The 27,207-nt window shown below is 43.1% G+C and overlaps 1 protein-coding gene across 6 annotated transcripts in view; it reads left to right on the top strand.

The window, feature by feature from the left end:
- The window catches only part of CASKIN1 (CASK interacting protein 1), a 719,688-nt gene that overhangs the window by 650,148 nt on the left and 42,333 nt on the right, over positions 1-27,207 (top strand). For all 6 annotated transcript variants that reach the window (XM_085629429.1, XM_085629427.1, XM_085629424.1 and 3 more), the window contains one exon: positions 1,366-1,504. In XM_085629429.1, coding sequence (XP_085485555.1) covers positions 1,366-1,504 — 139 coding nt within the window. The remainder of the gene's footprint in view (positions 1-1,365; positions 1,505-27,207) is intronic.

Here is a 27,207-nt window from a genome sequence, read left to right as displayed (position 1 = left end):
ATTCAACAAATGCTTTCGTAGACACATCACACTCAGCCTTGGCGTTGATTGCGGCAAGATGCATATGCATAGTTCTAATGGGTGGGGGCCCTTTCTGGGTTTATGGCGACCAGTAGTGGCTTGGCTTATTGAGAATATATCACAAAAAAGGGTAAGGTTGGAGGCCTGTGGGCAAGGAGTTCATTAATGAAGATATTTTGGTCTATCTTAAGACGTCTGGTCATGTGGAAGAGACTTTGATCTTGCTCAGAAAGAGGCAATATTTACCAGCTGAGATTTAGTCTACTGGGAGAAAGTGGTGGGGGAGGCATAAGAACTTGGAAGGGTTGTGTTCTAGTAACAAGGAGGCCCTATCATGGTTTACACAGCCTTTCCCCTCTAGGCCTCATCACATGTTCCATTGGGAAGGTATCTGTTTTACTGATCATAACCTCAAGGGCCTCTATGAGCAAACATGTTAGCAGCCCGAGCAGAATTGAACAATTGTCGTATTTTTCCCTTTTGAGGATGCGTTGATGGGGAATAATGGGCAAAACTTGCAATTCTCTGAATGTCTTTATTTTATATGCCCCTCAACCCAGCACCTTCCAAAGACACTCAAGCCTTCCCGTAGCAATAACATACACATATTCTTGTCCATCCATATAATATTGTCAACATAGCTAAATAGCAATACATAGAAATAAACTGCTGAATAGATGTAGGATACTATTTGTGGTTTTATAAAATAGGCATTCAGCCCTTTTCCTATATTTATTGTTAATATATCTATGGATTTCTGGAAACCTCCTCACACATCAAAGTATATTTAAATATACGTATTGAATCCATTAAATTTCATTAATTAGTTGTCTCTTTCAAAATAAAACATAAGGAATCTTGAAGAAAAAAAAATATAGACACAATTGTATCTGGAGGAGATTCACTAACTTTAATGAAGGAAATGTGTCCTAATGTGAGAAGGGGCTGAGGGAAATGGTTTCATCTCACGTTTGTAATAAAGGTGCCACATGCAAGAGTACTGACAATAAGTCTTCTCTCAATAGACAGGTGCTCTGTTTTAAGGTATAGTGGCAGCTCCTAAAAACCTTGTCATTGCTGTAGGTACGTTTCAAAACATGTTGATGAGGGAAGCTGGCCAATGAGAATAAGGGATTACTAAACCCAAGAGAAGGTTTCACTTGACCGTGACTACATATGTATCATCTCAGACACAAGAGGGTTGCAAGTTGACTTCCCTGGGGCAGCTAACTGGAAGCAATTGTGGGGTGGAAGAACTTCCATTTTATTTTTATTATATATAATTCAGTTTCCTAATCTCAGTGGTCTACACCACCCACCTCCAATGCCCCATTCTCTCTCCAGGCAAATCTGTCTCTCTGGCTTTCCATGATCGGCCTCGGACAGTACTACAAGGTCCTGATTGAAAACGGGTATGAGAGCATCGACTTCATCACTGACATCACTTGGGAAGATCTACAGGAAGTTGGAATCACCAAACTCGGTAAGAGCTTGGAAGTAGAGTCTTTCTTCACCATTCGCTTCCTGTTCTCTGTCTTTATTGTGTCTTGATTGAACCTCTGTTCCCAATCTGTCAACGCGAGTGGTTGAAGGCGCTTTGTGAACAACTACTTCACATTACCAGCTTTAATGACCACAGAGGTAAATTCTTCACAAATAAACTGCATGTATGTCGGCATTTTCTTCCATTTTTTCATGGCGGAACAAGGCACAACATTGGAGAATATAAAGTAAACCTCCACCTATGCAATACACAACATAATTACATAAAAAGTGGGCTCATTGATGGGACAAGAGTAAAAAAGGATGCTAAATAGGACATTTTGTGAAAGTCGTACACTTTTGTTATAGAGGTGTGTACAGCAAACAGCAGCACATTAAGTCAAGTACACTAACTTAAGATATCTTTAAGAGATCAGCTGCCTACACAGCTGTCAAGTTGATGTATATTTCTCAGAAAAGGTAGGTCTAGATGTCCAAAGGTCACTTTATCTCATCCTGGGAACCATACTTTGTTTCCTCTGTGCCTTTTTAAGAACATGGCCAGTAAACCACCAATTACAGCCATTACAATGATCTCAACCCCAGTTTAACGGCAGTATCTATACTTTTCTGGGACTAAACCTGCAAGCATGAACTGAGGAAATGACACTTGGTGCAACCAGATAACCCACCTTTTACCCCTGTTGTACTGGTAAAACCTACCAGGTTAACTGTAATTGTGAACAAATGTGTACATATTATCTGTGCTTTCTAAACAACGATGTAAACTGGATTGTGGAGCCCTACAAGACATTTGTTTATGGGTATGAGATGTAAGGTAGCATTAGTCGTAATTAATTCTGGACCCATAAGCCACTTCTGACTCAGCAAATTATCATCTCTTAGGAGGGTGATAGCACCCCAGAAGAAGTTCAAAAAAAGAGCATGTGATCTTGAATTGTGTGCTGGTGAAACTGGGACCCTTTTTTAACAGCTGTATCATAAGGTAATAGTATTCTGCAAGGTTGCCAAAGTGTCAGCCTCATCCCTTCTGAGGACCTACCTTAACGTATTCTGCAAGGGTCAGCCTAATTCCCTCTCAGGTCATACCTTAAGCTAAGTATGTCTCACAGGGATCAGCCACATACCCTCTTAGGTCATACCTTAAGCTAAGGATGTCTCACAAGGATCAGCCACATCCCTTCTTAGGTCATTCATTAAGGTATCCCACAAGAGTTGGCTTCCTTCTCTCTAGGGTTGTACCTTTAGGTATCCCCCCCAAAAGGGTCAGCCTCATCCCCTATCAGGTCATAACTTAATCTACGGATGTCTCACAAGGATCAGAATCGTGCCCTCTCAGGTCATACCTTAAGGTATCACCCAAGGGTCGGCCTCATCCCCTCGCAGGTCGTACCTGAAGCTAGGGGTGTCCTACAATGATCAGCCTTATGTCCTGTCATTTTATAGATTAAGCTGGGGGCATCCCTCATACCATCTCCAGTGATACCGCATGTGGTCCCACAGCAGTCAACTTCATCTCTGCTCAGGTCGTACCTCAAGGTGTCCTGCAAGAGTCTGCATCATCCCCCCCTCATGTCATACCTTAAGCTAGGGTTGTAGCACAAGGGTCAGCCTCATCTCCTCTCAGGTGGTACCTCAAGCTAGAGGCATACCATAATAATCAACACTTAAGTCATACATCACAATTTTCCACTTGGGCTGGTCACCTTCCCTCTCAGGTCCTGCATTAAGGTGTCCCACAAGGGTTGGCCTCATTCCCTTAATAGTCGTATCTTAAATTTGTGGTGACTTCAAGGATTCGGCTTTAATTTCCTCCCCTGTTTAATGTGTCCCTGTTAACACTGGTGGCTATTGCATCAGATGCCACCAATGGATTTTCAGATACATGAAGCAGATATGGCTGAGGGTTCAGCCGGAAATGGGTGGCCTTAACTTTGAGGCTGTACAACTTTTACAGCTGCACGAGACAGGGCTTTCTGACCCAAAAGGGATCAAAAATAGATGGACTGCAAGTGAGAACTTTCATTCTGTCCCCTCTGCCATTCAATTGATCTGACATTCCCGGGCCAGCACCAGCCACAATCCTTGACGTAAGCAATCTACAGGCATTGTTATATCACAATCTTATCTCTAAAGAGAAAAGCATCCGAGGAGGTGAACACCCAGAATTACCATCCACAACACCCTGTCAAGGTCCGACTATGCCGATTCTTTGAATGCAGGTTTCCCTCCTACTCTATCGCAAGGTTTCAGCAAATTCGGAACATGACTGTCAGCACTATTGTCAGATTGAAAAAGCAACAGCCTATCTCCTCTGAAATTGAGGGGATATACACCCAACTAAAGTAGGTGTCAGTGACAAGGCAATTCAGTTTAAGATCTTCACTCTTGTTAAAAGGCTGTTTGAGGGTTAGTGCCAGTCAACGTTCAAAAAGATCTACCACTTTACAAATTGGCACAGCATATCAACTAATCTGCAATACTGATGTTTTTAACCCCTAGTTTTGGGAAAGGTAAGTAAGGTGGAAGGACTCTTTTAGTATTTTTCAAAATGGAATTGAACCACCTAACATTCAGGAGGTTGCCACACACTGGAGTTTTTGTTGATCTTTTAGAAGGACATCTATAAGAAATCCACCGGCATAAGTTGGCCTTCTGTTTGTTGTGTGAGTGCAGTGGAGCAATATAGGCCCTACACATTTTGAAGGAGAGAACGTCATGTGTGCATTATTCCAAAGTAGATCTTTTAAGACACAGAATTTAAGGAAAATTAGGAGTTTAGGAAGATGTCGCACATCAATCTTGCTGAAATTCTCTGTGCCCATTACCTGTGAAGTCATCTATGTTTTCTGATGGAAATTCTTCTTTTCATGCACATCATTGACTCCTGGATGTTAGAGACTTCAACGAGGGTAATTGAAGAGTCTCAGTTCTTACAACACTACACCTGATTTAAAGTACAGAGCTCTTTCCACTCTTACTGGATTGGCCTTTATCTCTTTTTCTATCCCCTACGGAAGACACCCCCCCGCCCCCCTGTGGTCAGAAATCAGACTGCAAGTCGCCCCAGTCTCAGCCGTATTTAGACCAGCTATAAGGTGTTATAGCCGCGCTGGTGTCTGTTTGGCTTTCTAGAGGCCGTATGTAATGCTGAAGGCAACCCTGTTTGCTCATTCTCTTCTCCCTGCATCATCGATCCTTTACAGATGATCACATACTAAAGGAGAACTACGTAACAAACACACCCTCTGATGTATAAACTGAACCTATAAGAAATGCCAAACAAGTATCCAGCAACACATCCTCCAAAGTGTTTTTATATATTAAAAAAAAAAAACAATCACCATACAGTTAAAAGTACCATGCTTTTCCCATGCTTTCCCCAGCATTGCACACCCTGTCTTCTGTCATTGAAGAGGTTAAAGTGAGACAGCGGCAAATGGTGAACATGCAAATCTCTTGTATCTTCTCCACAGTCTTGTTAATCCCCCAGGTGACCAGTGTTTTAATAGCTGTCCATGCAGGAACATTAATTAGCAGCCATCTGCCTGACAGAAATTAAAGAGAGCCACAAGCTGCTCACCTACATTGGTGCTTGTTCCCAACAGGAGTAATAGAAAATTTTTCCCCCTTGCACCCTCCCACAGTCAGTAAGAGTGACCATGAGCAGAGCTTAATGCCAGACCTTTGGCCACCACCAGGACTGCTTGCAGAAGAAGGGCTGCTCATGGCCCGGCTTGCATAGGCCTGTGGTCCAGACGCGGCAGCATGGGAAGAATTGGATTTAGTGCGCATCTGAAAGGCAGGTAACATGAGCCTGGGCTTATGCAGAGGCTACCGCAAGTAGTCCTCTTCAAAGCCCTCACGCTTTCCACACAATCCTTCACTGAAGACTCTTGTAGGGTGGTTTTACGGCAGAAAAAGCCTAAAGAATAGGTTGCAGGATGTTTAAAATGACTTCCTTCTAAGGCCCAGAAGACATTATTAAAATAGCAACTGGCCAGTTTGTATAGTATAACATAATGATGCTAAACAGTTGGCACGTGCTATGTTAATACTTAAGGACTGTGCAGGATATCAGGCTCCCAAAATCAGGCGAGGGGGTAAAAGAGAAGGATTCCTCCTGGCACCTCACTTAACAAGTAACTTCCATTATTTAGGTCTGGCATTATACAAGACCTTCTGATTTAACTAAAATGATGCACATAATATACTTATAATGGTCGTCAGCTAGTTCTCTTCATCTATTGGTCGTTGTATCATGCACATTTTACTTACGCCTATTACAGCGTACATCAAGGGGCAGGGGTTAGCCCAATTTAGCCAATGGCTAACTCCATTGTGAGTGATGGCGTCTGCACTTTCACAAATATCATATCCAAACACGAACTGGTTCCCTTTAGTGCTGGGGTCATCTATAGCAATGTGTGCCTTATTGCTTTTAGCCAATGTTATATCTTTATATTGCTGAGGGCCAGCAGTTCTCCCATCAAATAATGTTTTACAGAAACCATTGATGGCACAGGGTCACAATTTGCATTCAGTAGACCTTTGTGGTTTACTGAGGGATGAAGGGATTTTGCATTCAACAAATCACAGGTATAACAGTGTAACCCATTTGGTGACACAAAAGGACTAGAATTCAGTAATCTAAGTTAAGGTGGACTTGTACAACAGTAAGTATCAAACCACTAAGTAAGCAAAACAGAAAAGTATTATGCACATGAAACATAACAAGTATAATAAGGCGCTGATATAAATTCGGGCTTGAAAGTAAAAGTCCAATGAAAAATGGCAGTCAGAATAATGCAAGATTAAAAGAATACAATTTGATGCGCCTCTCCATTCCTCCTACCTAAACATGCATAATTCAAAAGTAGTTTAACCTAAATTAGAATCTACCTATATATGGGTCATTAAGGTTTGGGAAACGGGGAATTTAAGAATGCAGGAAGGTATCAGCATTGCAAGTATTTTAGTAGAATGCGTCTTAAAAGAGCAAGTATTTATCATATAGCCATACACTCGCAAGCAGAGAGGTCTGTACCTCTCAAAGTCCAAAAAGGTCCGCCCTACAGTCTAAGAGCATATACATTAATTAAAGCATACAGATACAGTCTCATGATCTAATTGTCACACCACCTTTCCTTGGTCCAAAGATGGTCAACCTTTTGTTACTTTAGCAACATTGGCATTTTCTCCCATCACGCAAAACCTAGGCACTCCCATGCCATTGAACACCTTGTGTGTTGCAGCTTCAATGCGTTAGCTTCTCAACACCTACTGCCAAGATTTTCTTCTCAGGCCACTCAAACTCTAATACATAGTACTCCTTTCAAATACATGTCGGAATTCAGGCATACTATGGTCAAGTTAAACCAAGCCTCAGAGTGCACTTCAGTTACACGAACGCAGGTGCACATACTACTTAAAAAATAAATGTTAAATGAATACTAAAATCCATGTTACATGTATAATGCACTTTTCATATGCATGTAATATAACTTGAATGATAAGTGTAAGGACTTACGAAAACCTAAATTTTTCATGATTAGGCTAAACATTAATATGCACACATTTACTAATCTCTAGTTTCTACAGTGAATGCACTTCAGTAATACATTCACACACCTCTACAATAATAACATTAGAACACCCAGAGTATATTGTGCTAAGAGCATGTATATTGCGTAGTTGTGACATGTGAGGGTGGAGCTAAAATGACTCTGCTACAATAAACATAAAAAAGAAATGACAAAGCAAAAAGGTTTCAATCAATAAATGAGGTAATGAACCACAACAGTCTCAAAACGAGATTCTCAAGGATAATTTCTTTGAGACCCTCAACCACACGACCACAGTCTGTGGTGTATGTAACCTCTGCTTAGTGTGGTTTGGCGGATAGCGTCATCATTGGGCCTGTCACTTGAATGTCTCATTCTCCAAGTGGCAGCATAACCCATCAGGAGGGAGACTGTCTGGATAACGACAGTGGTGAGTGAGTTGAAATGATCTCCTATCCTGTAGGTAAATCTTGATTCGGGGAAAGGAGAGAACAGCTCACCCATAAAGCCAGCCATACACCTACTCACCCACCTATATAGCCACTCACTCACCCTTAGAGCCACTCAGTCACTGATTCAGCCACTCACACACCCACCCAGAGAGCCAGTTACACAGCCACTCAGCCACTCATACAAGCACTCACATGCCCACTCACTCACTCAGGCAGGCACTCGCACACAGATTCAGATGCTCATGCAGCCACTCAGATGACATATGTTAGAAATACCATCTCTCAGTAGTAGTACAGAATGAATAGTAATTTAACTTAAGCAGTGCATTAGTATATATCTTTAACTCTCAGAAATGTTTTTGTAACACACTCACTGGATGATGTCACCAGAGATGTCATCAGTGATTTCATCTGAAATCTCATCAGTGATGTCACTAACCATGTCATGAGTGATGTAATATGTGAGGTCATAGGCAGTGCCATAAGTTATAGTTAGATCAGGTAACTATAACTACTGAATTTTTATGTTTTTTTATGAGTTAATTTTGAACGTAACTATAACATCCCTGTAACCTTTCCTTTTTTCAATGAATTTCTAAGATTTTTTTAATTCTGTTTACTAACTATAACGTCACTGTAACTTTTGTTTTTTTCAGTAAATTTCTATATTTATTAATGTTATTTTCTAACTATAATGTTCCTGAAACATTTGGTATTTTTTTAGTGAATATCTAAGACTTTTTAAAATTGTATTCCCTACATGTAGCCTTTGAGAGTAGGGGTGTGAGTGACTGTATAGGTCAGTGAGTGGGTGCATGAGTGAGTGTGTGTGACTGGGTGTGTGAGTCTCTGAATGGTTCTTTGAAAGGTTGCATGAGTGTCTGAAAGGCTCTCAGTGTGTATGTGTTTGAGATGTCTGTGAGTGGGTGCATGAGTGTCTGAGTGGGTCTGTGAGTGGATATGTGACTGTTTAATTGGGTTTGTGAGTGGTTGCATGAGTGTCTGAGTGGGTGCGTGAGTCTGTGAGTGGGTGCATGAGTATCTTAGTGGGTCTGTGAGTGGGTGCCTACATGTCTCAGTGGGTATGTGAGTGGGTGTGACCGTCTGAGTGGGTATCTTAGTGTCTGAGTAGGTGTGTGACTGGGTGCAAAACTATCTGAGTGGGTCTGTAAGTGGATGAGTGAGTGTCTGTGTGGGTCTGTAAATGTTTGAGTAAATCTCTGTGTGTGTGCATCAGTGTCTGAGTGGATCTGTGAGTGTGTGCATTAGTCTCTGAGTGGGTCTGCGAGTGGGTATCTGTGTGGGTCTGTCACTGGGAGCGTGAGTATCTGACTCAATCTGTGAGTAGGTGTGTATGTGCCTGCATGGGTCTGTGAGTGGGTGCATGAGTCTGAGTGGGTCTGTAAGTGGGTGCATGAGTCTAAATGGGTCTGTAAGTAGGTGCATGAGTCTCTGAGTGGGTATGTGAGTGGGTATGTGAGTGGGTGCGTGAGTGTCTGAATGGGTCTATGAGTGGGTGCATGAGTCTGAATGGGTGCGTGTCTTTGTGGGTCTGTCACTGGGAGCATATCTGACTTGTTCTGTGAGTGGGTGTGTAAGTGCCTGCATGGGTCTGTGACTGGGTGCATGAGTGTCTGAGGGTCTGTGAGTGGATTCATGAGTGTCCGATTGGGTCTGTGAGCATGTGCATCAGTCTGTCAGTGGGTCTGTGAGTGGCTGCATGACTGAGTGCATTATAAATTGGTGCATGAGTGTCTGTGTGGGTCTGCCGCTGAAAGCATGAGTATTTGGCTTGATCTGTGAGTGGGTGTGTAAGTGCCTGTATGGGTCTGTGAGTAGGTGCATGAGTGTCTGAGGGTTGTGTGAGTGGGTGAATGAGTGTCCGAGTGGGTCTGTAAGCATGTGCATCAGTCTCTGAGTGGCCTGTGTGGGTGTGTAAATTGGTGTGTGAGTCTTTGAGTGGGTGCACAAGTCTCTGAATGGGTCCGTGAGTGGGTCTGTGAGAGGGTGTGCAAGTACCTGCATGGGTATGTGATTGGGTGTTTGTCTGAGTGGGCCTGCAAGAATGTGCATGAGTCTCTGGGTGGGCCTGCGAGTGGGCATGTGAGTATTGGAGTGGGTCTGTGAATGGGTACATATATGTCTGGGTGTGTGAATTGGTGCTCGAGTGTCTGAGTGGGTCTGTACGTGGGTGCATGAGTCTCTCAGTAGGTCTGTGAAGGGGTGCATGACTGTCTGAATGGGTCTGTATGAGGGTGAGTGGGTCTTTGAGTGGATGCATTAGTATTTCAGTGAGTATGTGAATGTACATTTTTTTGGGGGCAAAATTCATGAATCTGCCGCAACAGTACGCGGGGGACTGCACTGAGGGTTGCGATGGATTTGCGAATATCTGTACTTGGAAAATATATCGTATTGAGGCATTTTGTACACATTAGGGGTCCTTCAGGGACCCCTATATTACACCCATGTGGTCAGGGTACCTCTACCCTCACCCCTTCTATTAGTTTCAGCATTTATTTTCAGCACCCCGGGATTGTGTCCCTTTTAATAAAACGGCGGCTGAAACTTTCTACACAGGTTGTGGCCAGCCAATCATGGCATTGCTGTCGGCACATGAATTCATCAAGCGTCGTGATGGATTTGTGAAACACGTTTATTTTCCCCCTTAATGTCTCAAAAACTACTGATCTACTGAAATTCAGAAAATTGCTTAAAACCAAGGCTAAAATAGCATTTTAAAAAGGGGGCGGGGCTGCGCAGCCCCTCTCCCGGGCCATATAATGCCCTAGGAACCACCACCCCCCAGGGGCCATCCCGCAAACTACAAATAAGGGGAGCCACGTGACCCGCCCCTCCAGGAACCGTACATGGCCCTGGGGACCACCACCCCCCAGGACCAGCTCCTGCTATGCCCTGGGGTGCCCACCCCGGGACATAATTGTTTGCTTTAGCTTGGCCGGAGCTTTGACAGCTCCCACCAATCTAAAGCAAACACTCTGCTTCCAGCAGGCGGGAGCTGTCAAAGTGCTCCCACCCACTGAAAGCAGAGGTTTCTGAAAAAGATTGCTCAAGTAGTTCTCTCCATGCAGCAGCAAAGCCAGCTTCCACAGGAGGCGAGGAGCAGACTGGGACTGCGGAGGGCCTTGAGGCTCCACCAGGGGAAGAGCCGAAAGAGGCAGAATAAAGGTCAGCTACGGGCAGAAAGAGGCAGAATAAAGGTGAAAAAATAAGCAGAAAGAGGCAGGAGATAGGTCAGCAACAAGCAGAAAGAGGCAAGTTAAAGATCAGAAGCTAGGCAAAATGAAGGTGAGAAACAAGCAGAAATACAAAATAAAGATCAGAAACCAGCAGCAAGAGGCAAAATAAAAGTGAGAAAGTAGCAGAAAGAGGCGGAATAAAGGTCAGAATTAGCAGAAAGAGACACTAGAAAGGTCAGCAGCGAGCAGAAAGAGTCAGGCTAAAAATCAGAAATGAGCAGAAAGAGGCAGAATGAAGGTCAGAAACAAGCAGAAAGAGGCAGAATAAAGGACAGAAATTAGCTAAAAGAGGCATAATAAAGGTCAGAAACTAAAAGAAAGAGGCAAAATAGAGGTCAGCAACAAGCAGAAAGAGAAAAAATAAGGGTGAGAAACAAGCAGATAGAGGCAACATAGAGTTCGGAAACCAGCAGCAAGAGGCAAAATAAAGGTGAGAAAAAGCCAGAAAGAGGCTAAGTAATGGTCAGCAACAAGCAGAAAAGGGCAAAATGAAGGTGAGAAACAGGCAGAAAGAGGCAAAATAATGGTCAGCAACAAGCAGAAAAAGGCAAAATGAAGGTGAGAAACGAGTAAAAAGGGGGAGACTAAAGGTCAGAAATGATCAGAAAGAGGCAGAAAAAAGGTCAGCAACAAACAGCAAGAGGCTGTGATCTCGTTGGAGGCCCCACCCCTTTCTCAACCACTCTGCAAAGGGACCTCCAGGTGCACTACTGGTTGGGGGATGAAGTCCCCTTGGGTGCTGAGGGTCATTGGGGGCCAAGAACTCCTATCGTTGCCTCAAGTAAGTGCCCCACAGCGGGATTGCTCAAACCTCGTTGGAGGCCCAGTCTCTTTTCTCAACCACTCTGCAAAGGGGCCTCCTGGTGCACTACTGGTTGGGGGATGAAGTCTAGGAGTGAGTGTGCCAGTAAACTCCAGTCTGCTGGTGGTTGGGAGAGTTTTTGCAGAACTCTGCTGAAGAGCGGAGTTTACCACCCGCCCCTATCAGAGACTCACACACCCGCTCACAGACATTCTCAGACTCTCATATACCTACTTAAAGCGCCACTCATACTCTCACACATCCACTTACAAGCCTACTCGGACACTCACACCCACTGAGATACTCATGCACACACTTAGTGTCAAAGGTTAGTGGCTACAGTTGGATAAAAAAATATTAAAAACCTTACAAATTCACTTAAAAACCAAAGGTTACAGGGACGTTATAGTTATGCTCAGATGTCACTCATACAAAACCAGTGAAATACAGCAGTTATAGTTACCTGAGCTACCAATAACTTATGCTCCCTCAATACACTACTTATGACCTCACATACTGCATCACTCATGACATAAACAAATCTATAACAAATAGAATACATCTTAATCTACATAAGTTTTATTTGCATACTCTCTGACTCCCAAAATAAAACTATACCCAACAATCCAAACCAAAACCATCTTTCTTATGCTTTTCTGCGTAACTAAATTGAAAAGTGACCTAGCAGTGAGCTACACAAACTACTGTATAGAGGTCATGATATTGGCCACTAGGGGAAAAAAGTTATCTCAATTTTCATAACAGCAATGATTGCCATTCATTCATTTTAGGCTTCATATGTAGCACAATCCTACTAAAATAGCAAGGCAGCCCAAAAAATAACATAGACTGCATATGTAAAGTTTGAGAATTATTACATGAACAACTAAAAGACACATTTATAGTCACATGATTGTGTATACGAATAAACACATAACAAATACAGTAGACAGAAAGATATCTCATTAAATCTGTTACTCTGTAGTTATAGTTAGGATTCCTAAAGATAGGAATTTCTCAGATTTTTGCTTCCTAAAAACTTTACTCCCAATTCACGAATCAGCACAAAACTTTCCAGACCTATAACATTTTCTAAATTTTGCGACAATGTTAATTTTTGTGATGAATCGTTAAGGTGGTGCAAAGATAAAAGGCAGGTCACAAAACGCATTTTTCCACCATTGCATTTTCCATAGACTGTTGTATTTGACGTAGTACAAAACGGCTGAACAAATTTACATGAGATGCGGCAGGATTATACATTATGGTGCGTAGATGATCCTTTTGGGGTAGCGCAGGTCAGTAGGGTAAGTGTTTTTAAGTTCTAAGGCACCTAAAATTAGTGATATCTGTGACCACTGTACTTTCACAGAATTTTGCTACATTTTTTAAAGTAGCTCGGTACATGGTGATGACAAGTCATTGTCTGATTGTGTAATGACTGTCTTTACAAAAGTTCAAGACAGCCATGTTGTTTTAAGGCCACTTTGCCATTGTTCTGGCTTAGGGCCTTAGACACAGGTATTAGGTTTTCTAAATTTTCTCTAGCTATTCCCACAGTGACAATAGGTAGAGAAAAATAATTATAAGTTTCTACATATTTTTTAAAAAGTTACAGATTACCGCAGTACTACAGAGGAAAAAACATTTTCTTTTAATTCTAATAAAATGAAAAGACACTGTAATACACTTTATTTTACAAATATAGTGTAGTATTGTCTATTTACAATTTTTAACATATGTGATTTTGTAAAAAAAGAATTGTGTACGAGTACCGCAGAAATACCTAAAAAAAGAATTCTAAGAATAACAGTAACTACTAGGTGCTAGCACAGTATTCGGTAAACTTACTTAAAAATATGTAAAAAATATTAATACTATTCCCCCTACCTATTACCACTTTAATAAAAGTGATAATAGGCAGGGAACTATAAGAAAACCTACCACTTACCTATATATAAGGCCCTAACTACAGCCAAAGTGTAGTAAAAACAAAATAGCTGCCTTTTCATTTTCTAAAAATAACCCAATTATATTCTGGCTGGTTATTGTCATGTACTAGGGTATATCATGGCCCAAATATAAATAACGCCTTGCTTGTATTATTGTATTGCAGTACCCTTCTGTCACACAATGTGTCGCATGGGCAATGCAAAACTTAAGTAAGATTTACAAAGCATGCATGGCCCTGCGTTTATTGGTTAAACTGGAGAATTGCAAGGCAGCGCAATTCCATTATCTGCATTGCTGCTAAATTTCACATACATTAGTATGCCCTCCAGTGTACACCACTCCACTCTCCGCCTCTCCACTCAACGCCATGCAACTGTACGCCACTTCACTATTTGCTATTTCACTCTAGGTCTCCCCAAGGTACGAAACTCCGCTCTACACCATTCAACACCATTACACTGTACACAACTCCCACTGTATGCTCTCTACGCTATTCTATTGTATGCCACTCCACTCTACACTATTCCATTGTAAGCCACTTCTGTACTACTCCCCTCTAGACCACTCCAGTGTATGGCACTCCCCTCTACCCCACTTCATTCTACACTGATCAAATGTACTCCACTCTACTGTATGCTATTACGCTCTACCCCATTCCTTGCTATACCAGTCTCCACCACTCCACTGTACCCTACTCAACTACATACTATTACACTTTACGCCATTCCTCTGTACAACACTCTACTCGACGCCTTTACTCTGTAGACAAGTCCACTCTACACTATTACTCTGTACGCAACTCTACTCTACACCACTTCACTGTATGCCACTCCACTATACGCTACTTTACACCATTCCACTGTACGCCACTCCACTCAATGCTTTCCACTCCACTGTAGAACACTCAACTGTATACTATTTCACTGTAATGCACTACCCTGTACGCTACTCTATGTCACTCCAATGGATGCCACTCCACTAAATGCCACTCCATTCTACACTATTTTATTGGACGCCAGGCCACTGTATGCTATTACTCTATACCCCATTTCAGTGTATGCCATTCCAGTCTACACAGCTTCACTGTACTGCAGGGTATGCTACTCCTATGTACGCCACTCCCAGGGGACACAGCAGTTTATCTGCCCACACCAACGCGGGCAGGGAAACATATGTTTGCTACGAATATAGCATGTTACAACGCATGCTTCTACTTCACCTTCTATTACAACGATGTAGTTACAACGACCGCGTTGTTAGAACGCGATACCTTTACATCGCAAGTCATTAGATCGACTAGCTGTAGGGGGTGTGCTGGACGTAGGAATAGTGTAATTTACTATTCCAACTCCAGCATGCGCAAAAGTAGGGAAGGTGTTGGAATAGTAAATTATACTATTCCTCAGGTCAGCGCGCCCCCTACGGCAAGTCGATCTAATGACTTGCGATGTAAAGGTATCGCGTTCTAACAACGCGGTCTTTGCAACGACCGCGTTGTAAGTGTAACGTGATGTAATGACCGCATTGTAAACGCTGTTTCCCTTTTGCTACAGTCTGGTGGGATCATTTTTAAATCTCCTGGCAAATAGGAGCAAACATATAAGTCTGCTCCAAGTCAGTGAAAGATGTAAAAACACTGATGCATGCAGGGAAACAAACCACATACTGATCCCGCCCGGAGGGAGAAAGCATAAATAGCTGCTCCCGCTGGGCGGGAGCAATGCCAGCTCCCGCACTTTGCATGAAGCCAGCTGAGGCCATGGGGCCTTGGGGCTTCTCCCACGGTACCCAACACGTGCCCCCCCCTTCCCTTTATGTGTTTTTGGGACCAGGGATGGGTCTCCAGAGCCGAGATGGCTTGGGGAGGGGGGGCCACTCAGCCTCCCTCCCCTTTATAGTAACATGCGGCCTTAGGGCATGGGGTCCCCAGGGCATGCTAAGGCTCGGGATGGGGGCCGTGAGCCCTTCCCCATTTTGATTATATTTTCCTGGGGTCTATTAAGGTTTGGTGAGGAGGACTGCATTTCGCAGGTTGTCTACAAGGCCTGGCCAACCCCCCGCTGTGCAGAGCTGAATGCTGTGTGACATATGAGGCTGGTTGTCCACGGGTGGGTTGACCAAAGGGCCCAGTTGAAGCCCAAGTGCAGCCTAGGGTTGGCTGTCTGGAGCGGTTTGCCACACAGACTTGCCGCAGGCCAGGCCCAGTGGCCAACCTCACGCAGGGTCGGGTTGACTGTAACCAGGCCTTTCTGCCGACCCCCCAGGGTTGGCTTTATGAATGGTAATAAAATATTACTTTACATAAATAAATAAAAACTATAAATTCACTGAAAATAAACAAGTAACACTATAGCTTGTGCACCCGTCATGCTCTGCTTATTACATCACTCATGACAAGGTCAATTACATCATTGATATCACTGATGACATCTCAAATTATAATTATTGATAACATCACTGATGACATCATCCAATGAGCCAAACAGTTTGTTCAAGGCATATGAGCTGTAGATTGTATACTTTAGCATAGATCGCCATCTGGTGTTGGGCTCAGATGTTTGCACTTTGTTTTCTTTGTAGTCACAGGATAGGTGACTCCTCCTTATGGTGATAGTGCGCATGGGCATCGACTCCATCTTCAGATTGTTTTTTTCCGCCATCGGGTTCGGATGTAAACTGCTGCGTTCCGGGTCGGTGTCGTATTCGATTCCCCTTCGACGCGCAATCCTTCACCATTCGCCGGTATCGTTTTTTCAAACGCACTTCTCGACAAATCCCTCAACACCTTCAATTCCGGTCGTCGACGCAGGCCGTTGGGCCTATCTGCGCCATCAGGCCCTACAGCTAAAGGTAAGAACTCCATTCAAAAAATGCCCCCTGTGTGGTGCCAAATTCCCACACACTGATCTCCACGAGGTCTGTAACCTTTGCCTCTCTCCAGAACACGAGGACAAAGATTGCCCGGCCTGCGCTTCCTTCCGATAGAAGGAAACCATGCATGTACGCCGGGCTCGACGTCACGTAATGTCTCAATTCACTACCTCTGTGCCGTATGACATCTTCGATGCAGGTCCAGATGTTCCAGAGGAACAAGAACCGTACAATGAAGAAATCAGCGTCTCCGAGGCCGACGAATCAGAGGGCAAAGATCAGACGGTTACTCCAGGTCAAACTGACATCGAAACCCCTACCCCCTTCTCAAAAACATAAGGCTCCGGTAACACCTTCGCCTTCCGGCGCAGGTCGACACAGTGATAATCCTTCAGACGCACTGCCCTCGGGCCCGGCTCCGAAGTCCAAAGACAAGCCTTCAGGCGACTTGGGACTGAGCCAGCCACGCATCGGTACTGAAATACCATCTCCGGTACCAAAACCCAAACATATGGCACCGAAACACCATCAGGATAAACCCTCAGAGCCAAAATCAGACCATAAATCTTCGTAGCCAAAATCAGACCATAAATCTTCGGAGCCGAAGAAGGACCATAAATCTTCGGAACGAAAAAAGACAATAAATCCTTGGAGCCGAAAAAAGAATATAAATCTTTGGAGCCGAAAAAGTCCTCGAACGCCACAGCTCCTCCAAAGAATAAGGACACCAAGACCCCTCCTAAAGCTTCGGAGTCTAAACCAAAACAACCAAAAATCCTCGGTGCCGAAGAAGGATACTGGATTAAAAGACCTATTTCAACCAGATCCAGTGGATCCTAAACAAAAAACCCTTCACATTGACCCTAAAACTGGTCATATCAAGACAACTCCCTCTAAAAAGAGACCTTTCGGACTCCCCAGAGGAACCTAAGGTACCATTAAAGAAAAGAGACATGGAAACTTCAACAGCCAGACCCTTCTCTCCTACAATTATTCCTACTACACCACTTTCTCCAGCACTTACTTCCATATTCACCTACACCACAAGATGATGATGATGATCACCTTGGGGTTGGGGATGAAAACCCACAAGAGGATAATGACAATGACTCTACTCTCCCACCACCTGATCCTTGGGAGGATTATGATAATCCTCCAGATGTCCCCGCTCCAGACTCCTATCCATCTAGGCCATCCCCCCCAGACGACAACATAGGTTTTGCCCAGCTCATAAATAGGGCTGTACAATATCATGGGGTAGAATTACACTCAGACCCACTGGAGGAAGATTTTTTATTAGAGCCTTTCACCCAGTCACAAAAATCAACAAGCATTCTACCCATATTAAAAGGTATGATCAAGCATGCACCTGACGTTTTAAAAAACCCTGTCAGGGCTAGAGTTCTCAATCCCAGGATTGAGGAAAAAATATAAGCCAGCTCCCAACGATCCAGCTTTTATTAAAGCACAGCTCCCTCCAGATTCTTTGGTTGTGTCAAATGCACGTAAACTAGCAAATTCCCAAACATCAGGAGATGCCCCACCTCCAGATAAGGAGTCTAAATTACTAGACGCATCTGGTAAGCGAATTGCATCACAAGCAGCGAATCACTGGCGCATTGACAATACCCAAGCTTTACTGGCCAGGTATGATAGGGCTCATTACGATGAGCTTGAAAAGCTCATACAACATCTTCCCGGTCAGTATAAATCTAGGGCTAACAACCTCATAAAAGAGGGAAAATGAATTACAAACACTTCTATAAAGTGTGCTCTTGCTGCAGCCGACACGGCGTCTCGTGCGGGTAACACAAGCGTTCTTCTACGCAGACACGCATGGCTACGCATATCTGGGTTTAAACAGGATGTGCAGTCTACAATTCTTAATCAACCCTTTGATCAATAACATTTATTTGGACCCACTGTAGAAACATCTTTGGAAAAAATGAGAAAAAGGACTCAGAAACTGCTAAGTCCGTGGGAGCCCTACAGGCAACAACCTCTAGAGGTTCTTTTCGTCGCTCCTTTTATAGGGGCGCCTTTACAACTAGTGGGACGGACAACACCTCATCCTCCTACAAAAACAATACTCAAACCTCCCCTAACAGAGGATATTTCAGAGGAGGTTATAGAGGGAACAACAACAAAGGTAGAGGCTGCGGTAATAACACCCACACCTCTCCTACTACAAAACAGTGACTTCCCTCCACTTCCCCCCCCCAAACATTCCACTCCAGTCGGGGTAAGACTATCACAGTTCCAACCTGTCTGGAATTCCATCAACAAATTATCCAGTATGGTTACTGCCTGTTACTCACTTCAACTCCCCCATTCATACCCCCCAAACAACGTCCAATGTCCACAGAACATCTGACACTGTTAAAACAATAGGTTCTCTATTTTATTACAAAAACACGCAACAGAACCAGTTTCCTTACCTGATCAAGGAACTGGGGTTTACTCCCTTTACTTTCTAATCCCAAAGAAGGACGGTACTCTCAGGCCAATACTAGACCTCTGACCGTTAAATCTCTACATACAGTCGGACCACTTCCACATGGTCACTCTCCAACAGGCCCCCCACTGCTCCAACAGGGCGATTTTCTTGCCACTATAGATCTCAAGGATGCCTACTTTCATATTCCCATTCACCCCGCTCAAAGAAAGTATCTACGGTTTGTAGTGGAAGGTCAGCACTATCAATTCAAAGTCCGCCCATTCGGAGTTACTACAGCACCCAGAGTCTTCACAAAATGTCTTGCGATAGTCGCAGCTCATTTGCAGAGACAACACATTCCCGTGTTTCCTTATCTCGATGACTGGCTCATAAAAGCCAAGTCACACACACACTGTGTGCACAATACACACAAAACAATCCAGCTGCTCCACGACTTAGGATTCACAATAAACCTACCCAAGTCACACCTTCAACCGTCACACCTACTTCAGTATCTAGGTGCCAGAATAGATACCTCAAAAGCCCTTGCATACCCCAATCCAGTCAGGATAGCCAGCATGCAAGCTCTCGTATCAAAATTTCAACCTCAACACTCTCTTCCAGCTTGAGTGTTCGTGCAGCTAATAGGGATGATGTTCTCTTGCATCCTCATCGTTCCTTATGCAAAATGTCAAATGCGTCCCTTACAAGAATGTTTAGCACATCAGTGGAACCAAGCTCAAGGTCAGTTAACAGATCTGGTGTTGGTGGACAGCCGCACGCATCACTCTCTGCAGTGGTGGAGCACACAAAACATATCCAAAGGGCGGCAGGTTCCACAGATAGTGCTAACCACAGACGCATCGCTCACCGTCTGGGGAGCTTCTCTCCAAAACCAAACCGTTCAGGGTATATGGACCCATCAACAAAAACAACTCCACATAAATCACTTGGAGTTACTGGCAACCTTTCTAGCACTAAAGTCTTTTCAACTTTTGCTAGTAGACAAAGCTGTCTTGATCCATACAGACAACATGACAGCAATGTATTACATACAAAAGCAGGGGGGACACACTCTCTTCAGCTTTCACAACTAGCGCAAAGCATATGGAGATGGGCCATTCTCCACCTCCTCGCAGAACATCTACCAGGAGTACACAATCAGATCGCGGATCTGCTCAGTTGTCAAACACAGCAGATCCACGAATGGGAACTTCATTCTCAAGTTCTTCTTCCATTCTTTCACAAGTGGGGACATCCAGAATAATTCCACCTAGAGTTCAACCTTCTCCTGTATGGAATCTCAATATAGTCCTCACCAGACTCATGGGTCCCCCATTTGAACCTCTGCTCAAACTTGGAAAGTAGACTTCCTCGTAGCTATCACATCACTTAGGAGAGTTAGTGAACTCCAGGCATTAACCATACAAGAACCATTTCTACAAATACACCATAGTAACCCACAGAACCCCCTATTTCATGCAGTTTTACCATGGTACATTTACCACCTCCTCTTAGCAGGTGGTAAATATATGCGGGCGGTGTGTGGGATGGGAGGTGAAGGAGAGAGATTGTGGGAGTAGGGTAAGGAAGGTTAAGTGTTCTTTTAGCAGGGGGAAGCATTATATGCTTCTCTTGTTAGGAAAAAAGCAGCATGAGTCTTGGCTGCTGCTACAGCCAATGTCTCATGCAAGACTTCTAGCTGGTATTTCCAGCCGGACAAATCAGGCCAGGATCTTCTACACCTGGTCAATTTGGGTGCAGAATAACCTAACCGCACTAATCAGACAGAGCGAATTTAACACTTGCGAGCATGCATTAAATCCTGTTCTGCCTGACATCAGACAGGCAGACACACTCACGTTTTTGTTTGGGTTAGTGAAAGGATGTAACTCCTTTCTGGAAAGAGCGGTAGAGAGAGTGCGAAGCATACAAGGGGGCTGCTTTCATGACTTGCTTTCCTTGATATATCGTACAATCTCTTTCTAGTGCTCTGCTACCTCAAACCCTGAACCCTAGATGTGCTGAAAGACACACTCAAACAAAGAGAGAAGTGATCTTTGTTTATACCAAACTCTTGAAGCCTACACAAGAAATTGTATTTATGTGCGAGTGCTTCCTAACCACCTCTGCTGGAGGATAAGAATTCTCGACTGGCTATGAGGGGCTGTGAGTCTGATCCCAGAGCAGTGATGTATTCCCGCAGACACATTCAATCCTGGAGGTTAACTAGGACTGAGTCACAAATACATGTAAGTTGCAGAGTCAGCACTTTCTATTCCATTCTTCCCTTTGGCGACCAGTGTGACATCCTTCTTACAGATGATGCTAACTCACAGTTTTTTTTCCTGAAACATCAGTCTCATGTTGGATATCTTTGTAGATGTGTGAATCAAAGACATTAATAAAAATCTTTTTAGGTCTCGCCTAGGCAGCGCGCATGCGCTGCTCTAGGTAAAAGGACCTCTTGGAATCGCACTGGACTGACTTCCGGCATATGGCTTGCTGTTACGCGCACCGGCTCGCGCGCGCGCACACACCACTCGCAGGTCTTCCAGCCTATGGCTTGCTGTTACGAGCAGCGGCTCGTGCGCGCACCACTCGCGGGATGCTGCAGCTGCATTTGCGGTCGCACTTAACGACCTCTTGGAATCTGCTTAGTGCGACACTGCTTCACATGTGTGCGTTACACAGAAAAATGCCACTCCCGGGCTTGTTTTCATTATTCTAATATACAATTTCAAGTCCAGTCTGTAGGAACTAGCCACATGGCGTCACCAAAGACCCCTGCTCCCGTGCGTGCATTCTCCCCTGTGAACAGCTCATGCGAGGAGCGGAGTCATTCCACACGTGGTTTAATCGTGGAGACACTTATAAAGTTAAAAACCAAGGCTGCAAAATGCACAATGCGATGAGAAAATCCAGACTGGATGACCAACTCGCAAATAAACCTCAGGAAAATCGAGAGCATTGCATCAGTAGTGTTACTGTGCTGGAGATGTGCAGTGGGACAAGAGGGGATTTACAGCGCACATCACAATATAGTGTTTTAGGTATTGAGACACTATGCACATTATTTATGCACATTTTTCTCTTCATTAACTCTCATGATTTCAGTGGTAATTTGACATTATAGCAATTGACAAATCTTCTTGATAACAATTGTCCTAATCAACATAAGCAACTGCATTTGAGTAAAATTGCTTTTTAGAGACATTTGAGCTGCATCTCGGGACCTAATTATATTTTTCTAATCTGCTATTTTAAAGACCATTGAGTAGTCATCTCTTGTAAGTTGCATAACATGCCTCATGCAGTCTTCAACTGTGTCACTTTTTGAAAACATTGGCAAAGCCAATAGCTCTCTCTATACACATTTGTAAGGTCACAAAGGCCAGACCTATTGGCTATGCCAATGCTTGTTTAAGATGCTATAGACTAGGAAGATAACACCGATCTGTTGTCTTGGAATATTTTCAACAAAGTTCCGGGTGTTTAAAAATGGTGAGCTGGCTACAAAGTTTGGTGTAAACTCTGAAGTACACCATCTTTTGCTAAAATGTTATTATAAATCACAAGCCAGCATTTCTTAGACAATCTAGAAGATTGCATTTAAAACCTGATTTTTAAAGGGCAAAGTAATTAATTCATATTTAGGACAACATCATCACTCATCACTGAAAAAGCATCACCTTGTAATAAGTAAGGGCCTTAATTAGAGGTTGGCAGACAGGATGCTCCGTGACAAACGTGGCGGATGACCCAACCCTTGTATTACATGCACATTATAATCTATGGCACTTGTAATATGGCAGACAGGATATCCTCCACGTTTTGACAGAGACACTTCCGCCAAACTCTAAAAAAAGGCCCTAAGACAAATCTATATACATAAATGAACCCTTATAGTTGTATCCATCATCACAATAAATTATTCTACACTTGCCAATCAGTGTCTAGCCAGGCCCCATTTCAAATACTGAGTGATTTTATGTTACCGACTTTGGGGGTGATTCTGGAAGCAATGCATAAGTCTATGCATCAGAGTCTAATCCCTGAAACTTTCATAGATTTCAAACATAGTGTGTCAGATTCACATCAATTGGAGTATATTCTGAAATCTATGTAAATCAGTCTTATGAGCAGATCAAGGACACATGCTTACTATTGGAGAGAATGTGCAATTGCTCATTTTTCCCCAATATTCCACGTGGAGAAATCCATTCCTTTACAAATTAACTCCAAGCTTGTTTTTGGAGTAATTTTAGGTGCTCAATTTGGGTGAAAAATGCAATAGGAAATATTTGTAAATATACACAAAAAGCTGACTTTGTCCACACGTGCCAACGAGCCAATCCCCATATCCTACCCTTTGAACTCCTAATTTTCCACCCCTTAACTAAATGTACAACTGTGAGGAATCCTGTGTTTAGCTGTATATACACACAATGTAGGTACTTTCTAGTGGAGAGCGAGCCAACAAATTAACAAGACGAGCCCACCCAGAGCCGAGCCAAGGATCTGGTTTCACTCTATGAGCCCATGCACGAGCCGAGCCCTGAACAAGTTTGCTATGTAAATCATATACAAATATCAAGTAAATATGATAGACTCTTCAAAATTTTAAAAAGTGTATTTATTTAACATTTGTAAACTTTGAAATTAATATGTCCCACTACAGCACTGTACTGAGAGGTACTTATTAAAAGTGGTCGTTTTTAAACAGGAACTTCATGCCCCCACCGGCACTCTGGCGAGAGGGCCATTAGTGAACTAAGAGGCAAAACATTCTTATAGATAGGGCAACATTATAGTCTACGAAATCAAATCAAATAATGCTTTATTCAGTTATTGGAAAACCATCAAAGCAAACAATTAAAAACATTCAAAATAAGACCATAATTTTAAAACAATAAAGTCTGGTATTAAAAAAAAAAAAACTACAAGCATTGTAATATATATTGCTTTAACTCAAACCAAAACATTGAAATCGTTCTGGTCTAAGATAAAAAAAATATGCTTAAATGCATCTCTGAAAATACAAAAGCTCTTCAAAAATGTAATCCTAATTTTTTACGTAAAAGTATTCTTGAATGCATCCCCTCGAGTGACAAAACCTTGACCCACGACCGTTCCCACCAAGGGTACTAAATCAAGCACAATAGGTTTTTGTACAGCTGACATTCTGAATTTAGGTATTTGAAGTTGCTTTCATATCCAACATTGAAGAAAAAGGAGAATTAGTAAAATAAAATATTTGCCTAAAAACACACAATTTGGTTAAGCAGGAAAGCCACAATTAATCCAGTTTACTGGTTTCAATTTATGCAAATCAGCCGCTAAATGGGTATCTATTTTGCCTCAAATATTAAAGCTCTCTTTTTACCTCATAGTGCATGAGGGTAGATCGAGGGTGACAGGCAGGCGCCTCATGAAAGCTCGGCTCATTGCTGTCTCGAGGGTCCAGCGGGACCTGGAGCTGAGATACAGCCAGACTCGAGCCTGTCTCGAGCTTTTTGCTGCTCATCCACTTCTAGAACTTTCTGTGTCCAGAAATAAGGGATATGTATTGTTTGTATCGATATTTTGAGTTAAAGGTTACACTTTTTGTACACCTAAGTTTTAAGTACATGCATAATTCATTCTGTGATTCGAGCCTCACATTATCTACTCAGAGGCAAATACAGCTCTCTGCAGAGAAAGGTGCATATTGCAGCCTAACAGATTTCTACAGAGCGGGACATTTTCTAAGACAGTTGGCACACTTGACATTGATCCCAAGTGCAAGAATAAAGGTTTACATACCCAGAGAATATCAAACGTAAGATTGAACTGGAGTAAAATACAGGATTAAGAACTGGGAGAAGCCTAGGAAAATATGAAGATGGGATTGGAGGTGGCCCGGGGGATGAGAACGATTACTCATGCTCAACACAGACCATATCACCTTCTGCATAAGATCTTTCTAGGTAAAATGTGTATTAACATTATGACCCAAGAGCAACATAAAGTACAAAATACAGACTTCATGATTGTAGACTAGAGGGAGTGCCTGTAAATCAAGATTTTAATTAGCCGTAGGCAGCATAATAACAATGAAACAGACACTTGATTGGGAAGAAAACCTAGACTTATTTTAGGAATGTTGCCTGTATTTACATAATTAAATGCAGTGAATTCAAATTCTGGTATTCACAATGGATGGATGTAATTAGCAAACTGTTACGGAGGCTGTCCCTCTTCCTATGGCATCCCACATGTGATGAGATGGAGAAGATTTGTATAGTCTGTTCTACTTCCTGGTCTGAAGCAGCCAAAATGTTACTGGCCCTTTCTTTAGTCCGATATGTGCTACCACTGCTAGAGGAATTAAATTCAGAGCTTTATTGAGGGTCGCAAATAGACTAATGGGATCAGTGCGCCAATGCTAATCATATTCAGATGTTTGTTAACATCATAAAGGACTATCTCTGTGCCATATTGTGAACACAAATAAACTAGAAAGGAATGCGACCGGTCATTTCGACTGGCTTCCGATGGGCTCAGAGAGCCCGTCCGCCAGTCGTAATGCTTTCAGTAATCCCAAGGGCGGCTCTTTCCGCCCTTGGGATTACGATGTCAGGTGGAGACGGCCTATCTCTGCCGGCCTTTCTGACACAGAAAGGCTGTTGGAATTTGACTTTGGGGGCCCCCAGCAGGGCCCTCTTTGGTGCACTGCCTCCGGTTGGAAGCCGAGGGGGCACCTATGGTGCCCCCCTTGAGGTGCCTGCCACGGGGTGCAGGGATGAACTGCCCCTCACATTTTTACAATGGGAGCATGCAATCCAATCTGAATGCATGCTTCCATTGTAAAGTATAGGCATGCGACTGAACAGTGTTCGGTTACATCCTACTTAGTCGGTTGGGACCGCCAACCGGGTGTTGGTCAGTCCCTTGACCAAGATGATGTCGGGCGGAGGAAACTCCGCCCAACATTGTAATAGGACCCATATTTCTAGGAACACAAAACAGTCTATCTCCACCCAACTAGGCAATAGAAGGAAGTAGTAATATCTACCTCGAACCAATTAGGTCATAGAAGGAAGGCATAATACCCCTACTTCCACTCAAATAGGTCATGGAAGGAAAGCATAAAGTATATTATCCCTACCTCAGCACAACTAGGTCATAGAAGGAATGCGTAATAGCTCTACCTTCACCCAACTAGGTGATAGAAGGCAAGCATAATATCTCTCGCCACCTAACAGGGTCTTAAAAAGAAAGTAGAATATTTCTATCTCCACAAGCTAGCTTATAAATGCAAAACAAAACAACCGTGCCTCCACCTAACCTGGACACTGAAGGAAAGCATCAACTCTCTGCCTTCACCTGAAACGATATTCGAAGGGACGCATATCACTACCTGCACCCAACTTGGCCATTGAAGTAAAAAGAGAGTAATGTCTCTACCTTCACCTTAATAGGTAATAAGTAGCATAATGGATATACCTGTACATACCCAAGTCATAGAAGGAAAGCATGATAACATCACCCCCCACTCATTCAGGTTATAGAAGGAAAGCTAAATATTTCTGCCTTCATCCAAGTTGGTCATAGAGGGAAATGATTCAATATCTAGCTCCATCCAACTAGGATGGAAAGAATGCATAATATCTCTACCTCCCCCTAACTTGGTCTTCGAACTTTAGCTCCACCCAACTATGTCATAGAATGTGTTCTCTCCCGCCACCCAGCTTGGTTCTAGGTGGAAATCATGTCTCTATCTTCACCCAAAAAGGATCTTGATACTTGGTGAAAGGAGAGGATATTAAAATCTCTAATTCTCCCAACAAGGATCGATGGCAAATCATATAACAATATCCCGAGACTATTGACACGTGACATTTGGGTGACCTTAAAAACTTTTAACTAAATTTTCCCTCCTTAAAAATGTCCACATAGGTGTGGACTGCCATGAATAAACTAAGTCCGGTATCTCCTTTGCAAGCACTTCGCAATGAGAGTCCGCTGACTTTCTGTTGAGTCTAGTGGCTATTTTTCATTTTAAAGGGCATTCTAAAGTTCTCTTGAGACTTCAAGTAACCTCCAATTACCTTAAAAAGTTACAGAACTGTAGCAACAGGAACCAAATCCAACATGTTGTGAAGAGCAGTACACATATACAGATTACATATCGGCTGGTCAATTCTGCAACAGGAAGAATGGCTGAGTAAGCTGACAAAGAGGTTCCTGGAACATCAGAGACTCAGGAAGAGGAAGAAGATGTATGCTACCTAGAGGACACGGAAGAGGTGCAGAAACACTCTAAAGACTCTGATGTGTGGGAGTTCTTTGAACGTCCACT

The sequence above is a fragment of the Triturus cristatus genome, chromosome 10 (genome assembly GCF_964204655.1).
Source record: "Triturus cristatus chromosome 10, aTriCri1.1, whole genome shotgun sequence".
Classification (NCBI taxonomy): domain Eukaryota; kingdom Metazoa; phylum Chordata; class Amphibia; order Caudata; family Salamandridae; genus Triturus; species Triturus cristatus.
The sequence above is the reverse complement of the archived record's forward strand: the minus strand, read 5'-3'. Positions and strand labels throughout refer to the sequence as shown.